General features: G+C 47.6%; 1 protein-coding gene across 1 annotated transcript in view; it reads right to left on the bottom strand.

Annotated features, from left to right (window-relative positions):
- Window positions 1-293: 293 nt before the first annotated feature.
- Window positions 294-18,560, bottom strand: part of birc6 (baculoviral IAP repeat containing 6) — a 36,598-nt gene continuing 18,331 nt past the window's right edge. The window contains 27 exon segments of the mRNA XM_037272529.1: window positions 294-1,465; window positions 2,160-2,294; window positions 3,597-3,785; window positions 4,462-4,539; window positions 5,128-5,289; window positions 5,833-6,044; window positions 6,719-6,829; window positions 7,118-7,263; window positions 7,407-7,629; window positions 12,103-12,274; window positions 12,565-12,732; window positions 12,959-13,176; window positions 13,325-13,658; window positions 13,751-13,953; window positions 14,156-14,329; window positions 14,396-14,557; window positions 14,645-14,776; window positions 14,947-15,076; window positions 15,367-15,510; window positions 15,581-16,308; window positions 16,311-16,429; window positions 16,537-16,761; window positions 17,043-17,151; window positions 17,258-17,514; window positions 17,611-17,890; window positions 18,015-18,215; window positions 18,300-18,494. Of these exon segments, the coding sequence (XP_037128424.1) occupies window positions 1,244-1,465; window positions 2,160-2,294; window positions 3,597-3,785; window positions 4,462-4,539; window positions 5,128-5,289; window positions 5,833-6,044; window positions 6,719-6,829; window positions 7,118-7,263; window positions 7,407-7,629; window positions 12,103-12,274; window positions 12,565-12,732; window positions 12,959-13,176; window positions 13,325-13,658; window positions 13,751-13,953; window positions 14,156-14,329; window positions 14,396-14,557; window positions 14,645-14,776; window positions 14,947-15,076; window positions 15,367-15,510; window positions 15,581-16,308; window positions 16,311-16,429; window positions 16,537-16,761; window positions 17,043-17,151; window positions 17,258-17,514; window positions 17,611-17,890; window positions 18,015-18,215; window positions 18,300-18,494 (5,429 nt within the window). The 3' untranslated portion in view covers window positions 294-1,243.

Here is an 18,560-nt window from a genome sequence, read left to right as displayed (position 1 = left end):
TCTCAAAGCGCTCACGACAGACAGGCAGGCAGGCAGGCAGGCAGGCAGGCAGGCAGGCAGGCAGGCACCTTTGCTTCCAATTGTTTGCTCCACGAAAATGACATTTTGCTACAGCGATAGATCGCAGCATTAAGTGCAGGTTATGCGGTCATTTTGCGTCCAAGTTGAGATCGACCTTTCCCCACCGCTGTGACGCACGATGGACGCAGGAGGAATTGGTCATCTTCAGTAAGATGTCAAAGCATTGCACAAGGAAAGCGGACAACAAAAAAAGCATTGGCACAATGGACGCATACTTTCAAGCATCATTTTAATGTCCTAGCAAAAGGATTAAGCGGCTGGCTGTTCTAGGGAGGGAGTGATTCAAATAGAAAGTGCATTTTTTGTTCACTAGAGTTTCAACATTAAAAAAAGTTCCAAGCAATTCTATATGTCAGATGGCGCAAAAATCATCAGTGTATGTGTAGAAACAGCAAAAGAAAGTCACTAAAGGTACACTGTGGACTGACTGGAGGATTTGGGGCTGCTATTTTGGGTGTCACTCAAAGGCACATCACAGCTTTGTATCTCACCGGGATTGTTGCACACACGCACGCACGCACGCACGCACAAGACACACGTACAACATGCACAAGCCTTCAAATGACACGCGGTCGGTCTCATGATCCAAAATGTTTATCCAGCGTTCGCAAGAGGGAGAACATAACATTGAAGCTTTTAGTGAAGTGGATATGATCCCAGAGATATCAAATGAAGCGACGTGTGACCAAAGGGGCTTTGCAATTCTTTTTTTCTTTCTTTCTTTCCTTCCTTCCTTCTATAGTGTTTCCTTTCTGCTGATTTTCCGGAAATATTGTCCTTTGAGAACGGCCACTATACGCTCGATAACATTTGCTGTCACTCCAAAAGATGGGGGGGGGAATTAAAATTTAGTAAACATTCATTTCTAAAGGTAGTTTCCCTTATATAATTTTCCTCTGCCATGTATTTATAAACAAGTTTAATAACATACCAATCAGTGGTTATTTCACAACAGGGTGGGGGGTGGGGGGGAGCACAAAATGTTTACACGCTTTTTCAAGGTAAATAAAAGTCTTTGTTGACCGTTTTTATGATGGGCATAGCATAGTTCAGAGTTGGTCTCATGGCGTTGTGGTTCCTCACATCCCCACGCGTCCCACTATTATACTATTAGATCTTTACATACAAATATGGACAAAGTGGCGGCTTGTGCTCCAGAGCCTCAAGTCTTTTTTTTTTTTTTTAAAGTAGCCATCTGCTCCGAGGCGCCGCCGTCCTCGTCCTGACTGCCGCCGGGCTTCTCGGAATCCTGAGCGGGCAGCTCTCTGAGGATCAGGGTGGCGCTCTTCTCCGAGAAGTCGTCGTTGCCGTTGCCGCCGTCCGCTTCCAGACCGTCGGGGCAGTGCAACTTCAGCAGTTCCTCTCGGAGCTGAGCCGTGTGTCGCTGCGTCCCAAAAACACACAAATCATTTGAGCCTGAAATTCATTTGGATGCTTCTTGAAGGTGCTGAAAATGATTTGCCCAGCAAAGCACAAAAGGCGAGTGGTGTATTCTATTGGGTTGTTTTTGTCACAAGGAGCGAGATATTCTCGGCGGCATGCGTGTGGCAGCGCTGGGAACGTCTGCGCTACTTGACCGTTTCCGCTTGACGGCCACGGGGCCTTTGTGTTATTTTGCGCCTGTGATGGGCAACATTTTTCACGGCCCCCTTTTTGTTCAGCGGAAATGTCAAGGCGGCTGGAAAGTCTGCATTGGTGCAGCTGGATGGACGGATGGATGAGCTGAAGACAGAGAGGAGCGTCGGCGCAGAACGCGGGCGGATGTGTACTCGGAACTGCGAGTTGGCATTCAAAATTGAAGCTCTCAAAGGGAGATGAGAACTGAACCAGCCTCTCAGTCTCATCGTCAATGGACGGCGACAGCGGATTGTTTAGGTTTCAAGCGGAGCTGCTCTAAAGTTAAGTTAAAGTCCCAATGATGGTCACACACACACACATCTGGGTGTGGTGAAATTTGTCCTCTGCATTGAACCCATCCCCGTGTGATCTTAATCCATCCCCTGGGGGAGAGGGGAGCAGTGAGCAGCAGCGGTGCCGCCGCCGGGCTCGGGAATCAGTTGGTGATGCCTTTCCGTTACCTTTAGCGCTGCAGCATGATGGGACATTGTACGCCCGACCCTCTTGTCACTGCTGTACTGCTGAATGTCAGCGATCCATCCCTCGCACTGAGACATAATCTCGGTCCGCTTCAGGTAAAAATGTTTGTGGATCACCTGCAAACACAATCAAAGCATACTCAATTCACGTGATGACGACAGACACAATATGTACGTATGCATTGATTGCGCTTTACAAATAAGGGGGGCTGCAGTGGAAGATAAGTCACATTTTAACGTTCAAGCCTCTGCTACACCAATATCAATCACGTCAGCACTTTGGTTGACTGCTTTTACCCTCCTCCTAATTCAGCTAGCTCACTTGAGCAGGGAATAGATGTGTAAGCCTTGATCTGCTGCAGCAAAGCAGCAGCAAAGAGGCTTTGTGGACCACTTGCATCTTCCTTTTCTGCACTATCCATCACAGTCACACGTTCCCATCTCATCCCGCTGCGTACGCTATGAACGTTTCAAGGTCAGCCACGTGTGGAGCAAATGGCAAATTTGAGCGGCTGCAAGGCAAGATTGGTGACAACAATTGGAAAGACAAGCACATGGCCGACATTACGCGCAAACACGTCGAGGTTAAAAGAGGATGTTTTCCCCGAGGCTCCCCGTCGCATCGGCAAACAGCCGCTTGACTTTTGCTATTTGGACATGGCCATCAATCACAGAACGAAAAGAAGCACAAACACGCACGTACGATACAGACGCGCACACAAAGGAAACACGTGCGGTTGGAGATGAGCTCCACTGGTAGAGGGGAAGATCCCTGGCTACCAGATAAACTCAGTGACCTTTGAGCGAACGCTGTCCACGCTGTGGAATCATTCTTCCACAGGGCAACCCAGGGAGGAAGACTAGCCAAGGAATGGATATGCGGAAGCGCTCTGTCGGATGGCGACTCAAGGACAGACAGGAGTGAATGGCACTGCTGTTCTGACGTATTCCAATCAGAGGCTCGCCGTACCCGACTAACTCCAAACTGCAGCTCCCAGACCTGGCTCATAGCAGCAGTTTATCATCAGGTTCAACTGATTAGTCCACTCTCACACCTACACATTTTGCACCCGAAAATCCAAGTGCATACTTATTCGTTTCCTCTCTCGCATCTATCTATCTATATTTTAACACACAAAGCATTGTCCTTAATTCCACCTGACAACCGGCTGCTGTGCAATTCACGCTTGCGCAGCATCCTCCACATCTCCCACGATAGCACTAGTTAGGCACTCGCACACAATTACTAAAAATAAAAATGGCACGGCCAAAGTCCCATCTTAAGATCATGTGATATTTGCTATGTAATGCAAATAATGAGCGCGTTATCACAAGTATGACAGACCAAGTGCCGCCGCTCAACTTCCACTGCACCTGCTTGTTGTCCACACTTAGTAGCCGGCAATTTTGGAGTCTTACCTCTTTGAAGCATGGCGATGGGTTGCGCATCTGTTCCAGCATGGCCCATTTCACGGTGGCCTGACGTATGTTGCCATCGTATTCCCGAGAGCTTTGGGTGCCGCTAAGAGTCCCACGGGAGCGCTCGTACCCTGGTTCGTTGAAGTAGGGCTCAGCCACCAGGATGAGGGACTGCACTGACACTAGCACCTACAGCACAATTCAAATGTTTTATTTGAAACACACATTTTCTCAAGAGCCTCATACTTTGGAGACTTTGCTTGATGTTAGTCCTGACCAGGGTAGAGAGAAAAATAGGACCAATCCGGCCGGCCAGGATTATTCAGATTGCCGACATTACTGCAAATGACAACCGTGGCCTTGGACCTCTGCCACACTGGAAGGAGATGCGGTGTGCTTGAAAAGCACTCATTATGGGGAAAAACAACGACCTTCGAGTGATGTGATCGCTCTGAAATGGGATGCCAGCTGATGGCTGGCTAATGTCGGCGGCGCAGTTCCTTGCCTCCTGTACACCCGACCGATGCTTTGATTTTTTTCTTATTGGTTTGTAGCATGCTAATTGAAATGCTAATTGAGGGTGACAACTTTCTTCATGTGCTTTCCAGCGCTGCAAAAGAGGTCCGTATTAAAATTCCACCTCGGTCAATCTGATAGCCTACAATCGCACTGCAGGAAGGACATGATGACCAATTCAGAGTTTTTGTTCAAGGTGATTTTTTTTGCTCTCGTTGACCATACAAAAACAAAGGGAAGGTCTAATGTGAACGGACGGATCCAATCTAGTGAGAGGACTGGGACGGACGGGAGCACTGCTAATAAACTATTTCGACAGGTGACTGCCATGATGGGATGTTCAACTCACCTGTAAAAAGCTTGAGGTCTGTGGGTTCCATTTCTCCTCTGGTCTCCCATGCCATGTGTTGAGGATACTTAAACATACCTGAAAGAGAAGGGGGGAAAAAAAAAAAAAAATCATACATTCAGTTATTAATCTCCTCATACCAAAATATAAAATGAAGAAATGTCATTATGTGTATTGCTTTTAATATACACCTGAATTTTACGCAAACTTTGGGGTCCAGAATTTGGAAACCTCGAAAGCACGTCGCATAGAAAGGCTTGTTTTGATTTTTTTTTCTTTTCTTTCAGAAAGGTCCTTTGTTACGTTAATGTAGGAGGTTGTTGTTCTATTTTTTCATCTGTGTGCTAAATTGCTTTGTCCAAGCTGTACCATTGATGCAGGAAGTATTTCTTCTAGCAGCTGTAGTTGCCTAATGAGGTGAAGCAGATGGTGAGCTGCAGCACCTCGACCCTTCCTAAACGGAAAGACGCAACAGCCAGGGACATCTGGAAGGGTGTGGATGTCAACTTCCAAATAGCAACCGAGAGACGGACGAGTAAAGTGCGGAGATATTTCGATTGATGATACACATTGCGTCTGACCAAAGACCCAATCGCGTCTCTGTCCTGGTTGCTACGTCCAGGGGTTCAACGATATCGGACACCTTTCTTGCCATCTTCCACTCACCTTGCCGTCATTGTAGAGATTCGGGTTAAAGCGCACACTGTGTCCACCGGTTGTCTCCAGGTTCACCAAAGGAGGTGAATTGGGATAATCTTGGGGAAAATACACATCGAACTCAAAGCAGCCATTGGCATACGGGGTGTCTGCCGGGCCTGTGATGAGAACCTGAAAATGAAACAGAATTAGGAGAGAACCGGCAATGAATCCATTCATTGTAAGGATGCTAGATAATGCCCAACTCATGGATGGCGATGCAAATTTGACTAGGACTGGTCAAATCCAGATCAAATGGGCATATTGCGACATTTTCTCCATTTATTGTGCAGCCCTACCTACTCTGAAAACAATGCTAAAAAATCAAATAGAAGCCAAACACTATCTTGAATACATGCAGGAGGGATTTGCAGGGATAGACTGACCCAAGGTCAGGCAACTTTTTGCTGATGTTGCTGCGTCGACAAGTCAGAAGCCCAAGAGGCAAGTGGGAGGGAAAGCAATTCTGGTGATTTACTTTGTCATCTTCCAACTTTCCTCATCTTATCGTCTATGACTTTAAAGCAGGAAAAGATGTTTTGGCAGGATAAGTAAGCTTCAAAAGTGTCTCGATTTGGAAAGAACCCAATAAGCGTGTCGGTCGGGCTTCACTCAGATCTGACTCGAGCCACTGGTACGAAAACAAACGCAACTTGGCGTCTGGTCCGGCTCTACCTTCATGATGTCCAGTCTCTCCTCATCACAACGAACAAAGACACTTGATGAGGACGACAGAGGCAGGGAGGTGGAAAGGGTGACCGCCTCCTGGGCAAGACGGCGCGATCTGGCGGCGCTGTTTGTGTCGCTGGCATTCTTCACCTGAGACATGTAATGGTAGTTGACCTTGAACATCAGCTTCCCATCCTCTGACACCATTTCAAACGTGTCTGAACAGGGAGGAAAGCAGAGTGTTCAAACTTTGGCTAGCTAGCACACAAAAAGAAAGTCAGAACTCCAAAGAAATAATGATGCAATATATCCATCCCATTGTTTAGCAAAGGCAAAGTAATCAAAGAATGAATGAATGAATGAATGAATGCCACCAAGGCAACATCATGTTAGCATCTGGTTCAATGCAAACTGTGGCGAAAAAAATAAACCACTCATACATTCCAATCATGTTCTACGGACATTTTCCCCTCTACCATTTTGCTGCCTATGAAAAGAATATGAGCATGGAATAGAATAGATCTTTATTGTCATTGTACATGTGTGACAATGACAATAAAGATCTATTCTATTCTATTCCATGCTCATATTCTTTTCATAGGCAGCAAAACATCATCAGCGTGTGGCGAAACGCATGCAGAGATTTAGACTTGATGTTTGCCCAGCCTGGAGGCTCACGGGCTCCAATTGTCAACCTGCATTTAAGTTGCAAGAACTCTTGCGTCAACTACGAATAAGTTGAACACTTTTGTTTTTGTTGGGTGGTCTCGTTTGCTTTAGTGCTTGACTCGGCCAAAAAGTAAATAGACGAGCATTCTACCTATTGAGCAACCAAGTGAAACATGGCATACATTTACACTCGCAATGCCAATTTACAATTGTTTGATCTCACCAAACTGCAGCTTCTTCATGGCAGCAACATATTTCTCTTCAAGAGAACGCAGGATGGAAAGGGGCTTGGGTCGACTTGATACTTTTCTTGACGACTCAACCAATCTCCTCTCTGTCAAACGAGAAGCACAGATTGGAGCATACAGTCTTGCTCACCATTTTCCACATGAAGGCCAACCTGGACGAGTGTGAAATGAATGGGGGACGTATCATGCATGTTTATTGGTGGCTAATTTTGTTGGAAGAATTTTCTGCATTTCATTGCCCTGGACTCACCTTGACTCTGAATGGGACCACTGTCTGTGTTCAAAAGCTACATACGACACGTGTAGAAGCTTTGACAATTGTGAAATCTGTCGTTACAGTCCTAAAATAAGATTCAGCACGTGCATATATGTACCTTGGTTGGCTTGCCGGAGGCTCGTCGTGGCAGCATAGACTATCTCAGCTGTCCTCTGGATGTCGGGTACAAGAAGAGTCAGGCCCTCGGGCTCTGGATCGGAGCTATCTGGCTTCACCGTACCTTTGCTTTTATCTTTCTTTGACCTGGAATACACAAATAGATGTAATGTAACATGAGGTATGTTACGCAAAATGATGGACTTTTCATCTTAGGTAAGAGAATGCCATCTTTATTGTTACGGTCAGTAATTTTGTGACCGCCGTTGATACCAACAACTGCGTCCCACCTGAGACGATTTGTGTACGTGTCCACGCATGTCTTCATTTTGGCCAGCAGCATTCCAACGGAAGTCTGTCCCTCCGAGTGTTCTTCATCCTCCTCTTCCTCATCCTGCCCTCGGTCACCAGACAGAGGGAGCAGCAGAGGGACGAGGGATGTGCACGTCGAGATGGCCCGGAGCAGCTCCAGTAATGCTCGATACAGGGGCACGTGGCGGGCCATATCTAGAACTACAAAAAGAAAACAAAAATTCCTTGGTGTTTTTGCAAAAAAATATCAATGATGGTGGCAACCTGGATTTAACCAAACAAATAACACTATCAGATAAGAGTTGGTATCTTCTCATTTCCTTCGCCATGATGACCAAGGAACATTTTCCAAAAGATTCAGGTTATTTGGAATTTACTCCTCAACAACTGGAAGACTCAATCAGGCCCTCACCTTCTTAACCATATAAAGTGTCATCAATGTTTTTTGAAATGCCTTTTTTCAAGAACACATACATAATAGGGATCTAAAATACAGTATCCATGCATCCAAATGGGCAAGCACGGCGGCTATCACCCTTTAAAGAGATAATGTGCACAGAGAGACAGAGACCCCCCCCCCACCCTTTCCTTTTTCACCGCCTCCTGCTTTGTCCTCCGCCCAGCTTCAAGCACTTTTGATTCCAGCATCGCTTCACAGTGCCCCCTCCTCCATCTCCCTTCTGCTTTGCTCTGTCCAACAAGCAGCAGCTGATGACGGACGGACGGACGGGGGCTCTACTCAACCCAATTCTTTTTTTCCCCCCTTTTTCTGTTTGTGTTGTGCTTGTGTGTGCACAAGCAGCCCCCACAGCAGGGAGAGGGGAGGAGAAAAGGGTAAGCGTGAGCAATGTTGTTTGCCCCACCCACCCTCGTCTTTCTTCATTGCCACGGCCATCGGGATCCATCCTCCTGCCTCTTTTGCCACCGTTCGGCTTGGGTATGCAATGCACGGTGTCTAACTGGTGTTGAAAGAGCCACTTCTGTCATCAGCAGCGCTACCTGAAGATCCATCCCTACAGCTAGAGAAAATGTCTGCCTCTCCACACTGATCTCAACGATGGAATGCTTTGGTTTTCTATTCTCCTCTGGAATATCAACAAGCGGACGTGGCCACCTCAGGGACCCGTGCGGAGGCTTGGTGGCATAGAGACATCAGCTGAGACAGACAGCATGGTTCGTTCGAGTTTGGATGCATCCGGAGTCCGGAGCCAGAGACTTGATTGACAAGCGCTAATTGCATTCGTTCCCAGAGGAATCCGAAGCAAGAAAGATGGAAGCGACACAACAAGCTGGGGCTGTCAATTCACCGACACTATGAGGAAGGAGTTGGGAGAATTGTGCAGACGTGTTTATACAAAAGAGGGAAGTGCAATGGAGAGAAAGGTGGGACGAGAGAAGCGGGCTCATCTTCATCACCCAAATAAAGCTGCTTGTACCTAAGCAGAAGCAAAATTGCTAGGAAAGGTCTGACTACATTCAAATTTCGGGGGAACACTGGACTTATGAAGTGGATGTGACACAAGGTGGCTTTCCCTGGAAGTACAGTTGAGCAGAGCTGCTGACTCTCCCCCTTCACCTGCAGGATTCCACATGTAGCATGCTCTTAAATCCAAGGACTTTCACAAAGCTCCAAAAACCATGGTGAAAGACAATCCTTTGCACCCGAGCCACCTCATGGTAAGACACCCATTTGTAGTCATTTGTGTGATATGCAATCATCAGAGGTGAAAGATTGCAGTAGCTCCTCATCAACACGTGCAAAGAAAAGTTCCATTTCAAATGATTGTATTTGAAGATGTGAACGAACGATGCTGAGCAGCTGGGGTATTTCATCATCATTTACAGCATCAGTGGGCGGAGGCCAGGGTGGCAGCATTTAATCATGCTTCTTTTGGCAGAAGGCCTGCCATTAAATGTAACTACTCATCATTTCAGCCCTGATATAATCTTAGCAATTGTTGACATGGAGCCTGCAATTAGCCTTATCTCATTCAAAATGGTGACCCCAATTTGCAAGGCCATATTGCTCCAATTCATATCCAATGTTGGGTAACTTATTGAGTTACATGTGACAGGGAGATATATATATATATATATATATATTCCTTCTTTGGTTTTCTTTCAGAAAGGAGTCACCTCGAGGGGCTAGGCGACTTGCGGGGGGGGGATCATGGGCACCACAGTTATCACCCTTGATGATGTGCATGCACTGGAGCTGAAGGAGGAGCAAGAGGAATCCATCTTGGCCTTGCTGGGCATCATCGGCACCTTCCTCAACCTATTTGTCATTGTCTTTGTATACATCTACACCACGCTATAGTTTGATCAACGACTTCAACAAGTTGAACCAACAGTGTTCACTTGGGAAAACCTGAAGACGTTTGACATGAATCTTATCCCAAGTAAGAGGAGGGACAAGTTGGAACAGTCTGAAGACACGGCGGGAAACGTATCAAGTCAGAGTCATGAGCTTGAAAGACAGCAAAGGGCTGGGAGAGACATAAAGAAGGTATTATTGGGACCATGGATGGACAAGAGGTCAACCAGGACTGACGTTCCTCTTCAGAACAACTACAAACTGGGCCTTGAAGTTGTTGTTGTTTTTTTTCTGACTTCTGAGACAATGAAATATTCATGTGGTCGCTTACCTGAAATATATGATTTAAAAGCAAGATGACCGACCGTCTTACTGGCAGATGCTCTGATTTTCTCAAAGGTCAACCAAGCATCCGACTACAAAGACTATACAAGGCAAAAGTGTCAAGTCATAATAGAACTCAATATCTGGCCTATCACTGCTGTAGATTTAAAAATGCACAACTGTTTAGAGGATGATTTTGAGACCTAAGAAGCATTTTCCCCTAAAACTGTTTGATTTCTCAAGTGGGTGGATGTGAGTCAGTGCGAGCAAATAATGGCTCTGATCCAACCTGTCGGGGGAGATCTTCACTGGAGGAGAATGAGTCATAGTTTTGGATCAAGGAGGGGTAATGCCCCACCCCCAGAAATATGCCCCATGATCCAGGCCAGATCATTGACTTTTGGGAATTTTCCGGGAATATTTGTTTTACATTTCCCCATTCCCCCAAAGGGAACATATAAGGGGGGTATCTCTGAGCTATCCCTAAGCCCCACCCCACATGGCACCCCAAAGAGAAAAAAAAAAATCCTCGCTTCGCCAGTGGTTGGGAGTGATTCACCCAGAATGAGCAGGGACCCTGGTTTGAAAAACCAGAGCAACCAGAGCATTTACACAGTAAAGTCAAGTCATGCAGGCCGCAGTCGCCTTGTTCTTTCGGTCACAGAGATGTTACACACAATATGTATTTTACATTTACAAACTATTTTTTCTCATGACTGTTTAGCAATATAGTTCTGCTGATAAATGTAAAAGGCTCGGAGCCACTTCTAGGCTTCGGCATCAACCGCATGTCAATTACAGGTTATTCATATCATAACTGTAAATAAATATTTTTCTAATAGATGACACTGCCTGTTGTTTTTGCCATGAATTGACTATGTTTCTATCTGTCACAATCTCTCTCTTGCAAAATCAGTAACTGGGGATTTTAAAAAATGTGACTGAAATATATCTATCTATCTTTTTGTCATATGAAAGATAAACACGTTTCAAAGCCAATCTGAACCGTTGAGGATTGAAACTACATTCCTAAACTCTGTTATGAAGCTTCATGACAGAGAGGGCGGCATCATCTCCTCTCACCGTGTGGGGACAGCGAGGAGGAGGAGACCGAGGGAGAAAGAGCGCAGCTTCATGACTCGTTTTGGCCAAGCCAAGCCAAGCCAAGCCAAGCCAAGCCAAGCCAAGCCAAGCCAAGCCAAGCCAAGCCAAGCCAAGCCAAGCCAAGCCAAGCAAGGTATAAAGCCATAGACGGACAGACTATCATCATTGATTGGATCGATGTCGCAAGGATTAAATCACTCTGACTGAATAAAGTGCAGAGCCAAGATTGCCAACCTTGGTCTGTGACTCAGACAAGCTAAGCACGTCGGGGGTTGGTTCACCGTGCCACTCGTCTGGCCCGATTCTCAAGTCTTCCAAAAGATGTCGTCGTTCACAAAGAATGCAAAAGATGGACTGCCACTTGGCAAGATAAAAAAGCGCAGACGTTCAAGCAATTTTCGACTTGGACATGCAGGTAATTGAGTCCTTCAATTCTATCGCTCTTCACCCTCTGGCTGAACAATCAATAGAGCGGCAGTACCATTTCTTTCTGGCTAACAGCTCTTTTGACATCAGAGGAGGAGGAGGAGGGCTCTCACTTTTTCATGACAGCCAACTCTCTGTGACATTTATCGAAGGACCAGAGCTGTTGGGCAACTGGCTCTTTTACACTCGTTGGTCAAGAGCCACCAGCTTTAAATTGAACACATGGTGATGTTAATTTAGTACATGCAGTGGCATTTGGCATTATTTCGGTCAAGCTTCAAAAAAAAGTGGTGATATCTTTGAAGAGGCGGGCGAGGCACGTATCACTCATTCACTAACTAGCTTTATCAGCTACGACGGCTAAAGAGAGGCACGTATCACTCATTAACTAACTCGCTTCATCAGCTACGACGGCTAAAGAGAAAAACATCTTCAAGCTGAAGTGAAGCCTTGCTCAGCTGCATCCATCCACACAATGAATCCTGAACGGATCAGAAGCTTACCCGAGTCGTTCCGTAGGTAGGAGGACATGGCAGGGATGAGACAGGACTGACTGAGCAGCTCCTGCAGCACGACTGGAAGTGCTGAGCTGTTGTGGGTTCTGTTCTCTGCCGGAGATGTATCAGGACTGTGGAAGCTGCTCGAACCTGCAGCATTAATGTAGCTTGCCAAGACCTAGTAAATGAAATGTTTCCTCCCATTTAATTGAAATATGATGGCAATAAACAAGTAGAATCACCCATTCGCTCATTTTCAGCACTAAAAACGATGAATGTCCATCTATTTTTTTATCCTTATTCATTTGCGCAAGCGTATCACAAAAGAAAAGTAAATTGTGAAACTCCGCAATAGCGCTGATAGTTTTGACCAAATAAGGCCTCGTAATTTGCCGCATATTGCCAAATACGAGGCAGCGTGTCATTCCGTGCGATGCATTCAATCAGTCGAATAGATGGGCGACTCGCCTGGAGAAGACAAGTGACGTGCTCCTCCTCAAGACGCTGTTTTGTGAGAGCCTGCTCAACATCCCATCCCGAGGCTGTGGATCCAGTGCCAAAACCCGTTCCTTTGGCCCAGTACAGCTGCTGCTCCTCACTGGTCCCCCCCCCACCATGGCAACTTGACATCTGTGGCTATAAAAAAACAGATGTCAGACATTTCAATCTGTCCGAGCATAGGCTTTTTGCAGTTACAAAATGGAGAAGATTCACTTCTGCCAGTCAAATAGAGAGGCTGTGCTTTGCCGCCATCTAGTGGCATCCATAAAGCTCCAAAGATGTGGTCAAAATCACCACAGTAAGTCTTGCTATTGATTTCATCTGGGGCTCCACAAAAGAGGCAGGGATGAAACGTCCATACCTCAGAGACGTTGCTACTCGCGTTGGGGTTCCGGGGGGCATGGTGGCTGAGAGCCGATAGGCAGGCCAAGATAAGGTGAATGGCGCCTATCTCCAAAGCCATACGACGGAGCAGCACGCCGTCGTCAGTAGTAAGAGGAGTGCTTCTGAACAATGCTCGCAGGACATGAAAGGGCAATGTGGGCAACACGTCTGCTGACGGCGATTGCAGGATATGACCTGCAAGGGAGAACGACACGCGATTCAAGTATCAAGCATGAAAGGAGCAGTTCAGCCAGAGTCACGTGAGTTCGTCGTGTGTAAGACAAGATGGAGGCTGTCAAACTTGCTCGTTGACAAGTGAAAAAGTCAAATGATTCCAACTTACTGCCCTCTCCGTCATCTGTGACACCGAGCACCAGGCGCAGCAGGCACTGGGCATGTTTTCTCTCCTTCAGCAACACTTCTGCGTAGCCCGGCAGGCGCAGAAAGAGGCCAAACGCTGCCAAGGAGTGGGCAGGGATGGGCGACATGGTTTGCACTGGCGACGAAGACGCCGACTGGGACTGCTGCTTGTTTATGGGCGGCGGCGGCGGCTCGGTTGCAATGGACTCGGGCGCCTCGTAAACAAGCTCTCCCGATTGCTCGATGGTGACCCACTCAAACTGATCTGTATCTTTTGCTTTCTCCTGTGTTGCAGAAGGCACGACCGGGGCGCTGACCTGTTGTCGCCACGCAGGGAAGAGAGTACATCCGCTTTCGTCGAGGTGTCCGCTGCTTATTGATTGACTGCTCGCTCGAATGCAAAGCTCACCTGCTGGATGACATCTGGATAGAGCATGGGCAGCCTCTCCGCGATGAGAGCCAGGCCTCCCATTCCAGCAAAGACTTGCAACGGCGACTGGATCGGGTGCGTTTCAAGTAAGGACTCGTCAGCGGTGGCGGTATCGAGACAATCCTCGCCCGGCGTCATAGGTTCATCTTCGGGGCAGCTGTTCAGCATGTCAAGGTGATCCACTAGGAACAGGAAGAATAAAAGGAGACCCAGGCGTTGCAATTTTTCAAAAACAATTCTGTTACTTGACTCACGGTTTGCTCATTATATAAGCAAAGCGCAAAGCATCGAGAATGTTTGAACATGGTATGGATTGTTTCTTGTGAGTCAACATGTTCTGCCTCAAATACAACCGGAAGGTCAAGCAGAAGCGCCTTTTTGTACCTTTTTCGGTGCACAAGCGTTTGAAGGAGTCCGTCTTGGATAGGGCAGGGTCAGAAATGATCTTCGAGCCCAGTCTGACTGTGAGGTTGATGGACTGGTAGCCCTGTGGCATCTTGCGGTCATACAGTAGGGTCAGTAGTTGGGCCAGGGTCATCTCTGGTGGCAGGGGCTGACCTTGAGAGGGATGCAACAAACAGTTGAAGACAACGCATGTTAACTTTTCACATGATTCTCTCGTACCTGGAAGCAGCTTGTGGTAGAGGTGGAAGACAGGCACGCTGATGGTTTTGGCAGAAGGGTCCACAGCTGATGAAGTGGTCAACTTGTCACTCATCACCCGACCCCTTCTTGATGGAGGCCTAGGAGGTGTTGACAGAGCCCGCTTGGACTGGGACTTCAAACCTGAAAAAGAGAAATGTAAAAATCACTCACCTATTTGCATTTTGAGCGACACAAAATAACTCCAAGATGGAAATGGAAAAGGACTACCTGAAGCCACAACCACACTGTAGTTGTCCTGGAAGCCACTGTCAGCTTTCATTTTCTCCTTCTCCTCATGATTCTTCTTCTCCTTGTCCTCCTTCTGTTCACTAATCAGCTTGGCTGTAATACTGGGTGTGTCTAAAATGTAGAAAGAGAACGCTAGATTTCCTTTGCTGGCAGCTCCGCGTTCAAAATAATCGGCGGACCATCGGGACAGTGACAGAAACGATCACGGTTATTGGCAACAAAAAAACCCTAACACTAATCATTTGAAATTGTACAACAACATCTTCCTCCTTCATACATACCAGACACCCGGTCCAAGACTTCAGCAAGAGTGGTGGAGATTGGTAAATGGAGGGTGCGGTACTTGTGGCCTGCTCCGTACATTGGATGTTGGATCATGTGGCTGGTAGCGTTGATGCGTCCTTTGTATAACTAAAAAACAAAGACCGATAAATTCGACGATGATACAGGGACAGATATTTTTAACCCTGTGGCTTGGATTCACAGAAACAAGATAAGTAGATTTGAATTTGGACATACAGGCAGTCCTCAACTTGCGTTCCGAGAGGCTGCTCGTAAGTCGAATTGTTTGTAAGTGGAGAGACACGATTGGTTTTGCCTCAAAATGAAATTTCATGAAATAAAAACCAATTCCAAATGCAGCGCGGTGCTGTGCTGTCCACATCAAGCGGTTCAATGTGGATGAACAACCAGATACCTACCGGGCAGGGAGACTGGAGGAAAACAGTGACTTTCTCATCCTCCAACATGAGTTGCAGGAAGAGCCTTCGTATGAAGCCAGAGATGCTTCCAGAGAGAGGCACATTACCTCGCTGTGGTGCTGATTGGAAGAGCTCACAAAGAACCTTCAGCAAAAACATACAGCAATGTTGAACAGGAGCTCCTCTTGTGATAAAAGAGAAAGGTCAAACCTACCTGTGCCATGAGCCGCTGGTTGTTAGGGTGGCATGAGATGCACTGTAAGAAGAACGCCACTGTGGCATTCTCCAAAGCTGTTCTCTGCTGGGTGGTGAGCCCTCCCGACTGACCGCAAGACGACAGGGAAAAACGGGAACCTGAGACGTACGGCTGGGACGGACCTCCAGAAGAGGCCTGACAACTTGTGTTGGCACTTGCACTGGAGTGGCACAAGAGGAAGAGCAGTGCTGTCCACAGAGGGTTGACCTCTGGGCCACCTAACCAGTCCTTCATGGCGTGGCTGTTGCCAACTTCGGTGAGAAAGCGCAGAACCGGAGCAGCCAGCTCTGCGGCGAGCGGTGGACGATGTGTGGAAGTGGAGCACGACTGGTATTGGTAATGCCGCCTGTCAGCCAGAGCTGCGGGCAGGGGCAGGTCAGCATTGGCCAGTAGACACGCGCAAAACTGAGCAAGGCTGCGAACAAGTAGCGAAGGCAACCCCGAGTCAAGGAGCTGCTCGATCGCTCCCGGGGACTGCGAGGCGGCCGCCAGCGTGGTTAGCTGGGACTCTGATAAAGTAACTGGAGGTCTCGCATGTTTTGAGTCGTCTGTAAGTCCCGCGGCGGCGGCGGCGGCGGCGGCGGCAGCAGCGTTTGCATTGTGCTGCTTTTTGCCATCGTCGGTCATGGCCAGTCGGCGCTGTTGGGCTTGAGATTGAGTGGCGTTGGGCATTGATACGATGCCATCCAGGACATGAGCAAGGAGAAGTAGCTCGGATGAATGTGACACATGGAACACAGGAGGCTGTCCACAGCCTTCTTTAGCACAATGTCGCAAGGCAAAGACATGGACCAATTGTACAGGAGTCTAAGGGAAGTAAATGAAAGACAGCACAGTCAGGAGGAGTCAAGCAAATGACAGGGCTGTACTTTCAAAATGTATAGATGTTATCTTTGAAAGAAAATAGGACTGACTCAAAAAGCTCTCGGTTCAGCAGGTGTCGGGAGTCATAATCGACAGGCAGCTCGTAGCTGTGCCACAGGACGGCCGCTACGCAATGCAGGTGGGACGGCGAGGGCATGAGGAGCCCGTACTCCCTCAAAGAAGAGGAGCCACTACTGGTGCTGGAGTAACCCAGTGGAATTTTTAGGGCTGCAACCCTTGATGAATCATGAACCCACTGGAGAAGAGCCTGGATTCTGCAACCATCAAGTGCAGAGAGAACACGAGGATGAGTCCGGACAAACTTCAACGATCCATTCCACGGTCCTTCTAGGTGATCTTGGTCAAAGCGCCTTCCTTAAAACGCAACAAACGAGCGACAGCAAAGGCTGACAAGGATAAACATCAAGAGACTTTTTACGATCACTTTAAGAGCCCATCGACGAGATCACCTTGATAGAAAACAGTTTCTCATTCTAAGAGTCAAGCTAAACAACAAACTCAGACAGTAGGGACAGCCTCATTTAAAACAACATACCTGTCCTTGGTTCCCGAGTCCTGAGTGGTACCCAACTGGTACAGAATGTCTATAGTTGAGTCTGAAGAGAGGCCATTTAGTCGACCAAACAACAGAGGACTGTTCAAATCTAAAAAGAGATCAATTCATTCGTTTATCAAAACAACAGATGATAGCGACATTCGTAAAAATTCAGCCCCAAATCCCATAGAAAGAAAGAAAAGAAGTTTACTTACTGGCCGGGTCAGTGCCGGAGGCAGCACAGTTTCGCAACAGAATGTCGATGAGCTTAAGACCGATGCGTGTCGACTGCAGGCCGATCTTGACCAACACTGCTTCGATGTTGGGCGAGTGCATACCGCAGTAAGGTGACATGAGCAGCGCAGCGCAAGTCTGCAGGAGGTTAGCTGTAGGCGCTGCTGCACTGGCCATCATGGCCTCCAAGTCACTGACATGGGTCAGGCAGTGGTGAAGAAGGCGGAGCCAACCAATACTGTACAGCGGGAAGAAGGAGAAAAAAGGACTCAAACGGGCACATGGGATACGGATTGAACAACAGTCAGTTGATGGGTATATATTTGGTTGGTACCTGGTTTTAGAGACCTGGTCCTCAGAAGGTAAGAAGGGGTTGTTGACCGTTGCGGAGGAGGTGTTACCAAACGCCGTCAGGCCCAAAAGTTTGATCTGAGACAGACCAAGGGTGCTGGCATCTCGAGGCCGGTGCAACCGTAGACACACAGCTGACGCCACCTCGGCCTTCACCAGCTGGATCTTGATGTAGGTGAGGCCGCTGGTGATCACCGGCGTGGAGAGCGGCAGCATGTTCACCCCATCGGCACTGATCTCCACGGAGACCGAGGCTGGGCAGGCTAATTGGAAAGAAGAAAATGCAACAGCTCAATACGTTTGCTCCCAATCATTTGCCATCCGATTCCTGTCCAAATGAATACTACCAGGGAGGGAGGGGTCTGTCTGGCTGTGTACACGACTTACTCGCTAAAGAAGCAAGATGTGGCTGAATGTGGAGCTCCTTTAGCAGCACGGCAGCTGGAAGATGAATGGTCAGGTCACACCAAGCCTCTTCGGGAAGGAAGATGTAGGACCAAGCTGCAGAACGAGCTCGCCGGTGAGGTGGTGTCGCTTGAAGTAAGACTTCTGCTGGCTGCGCTGTCGGGCTACTGGATGTAATTGTTCCTGAGGAAAGACGGATCGTTACAAACTGATGATGATGTGTTGTTGCAAGAAGCTATGTTTAGCGGCTGAAGTGTATTGAAGCACCTAATGGGGCAAAATTGTGCAGTCCCTCCGCATTGTCTGGCTCTGACGTCATCACTCGGGATTTGAGGTTACCATCTGATGCTTTCCCTGGACCCGAGTCTAAAAATTTCATAATGGTAGAAACCATGCTGCGTGCCGTGTTCACGATGGCTCTGGTGCTGGTCACCATGTTGTTACAAATCAACTGTACGCCACCTGGTCGGTCAGGGAGAAACCATCCCGTGTGGTTAGTTGCAGAGTGATTGATGATGATTGGCAAAA

Source organism: Syngnathus acus, chromosome 15 (genome assembly GCF_901709675.1).
Source record: "Syngnathus acus chromosome 15, fSynAcu1.2, whole genome shotgun sequence".
Taxonomy (NCBI): domain Eukaryota; kingdom Metazoa; phylum Chordata; class Actinopteri; order Syngnathiformes; family Syngnathidae; genus Syngnathus; species Syngnathus acus.
This window is presented reverse-complemented; position numbering and strand designations above follow the sequence as displayed.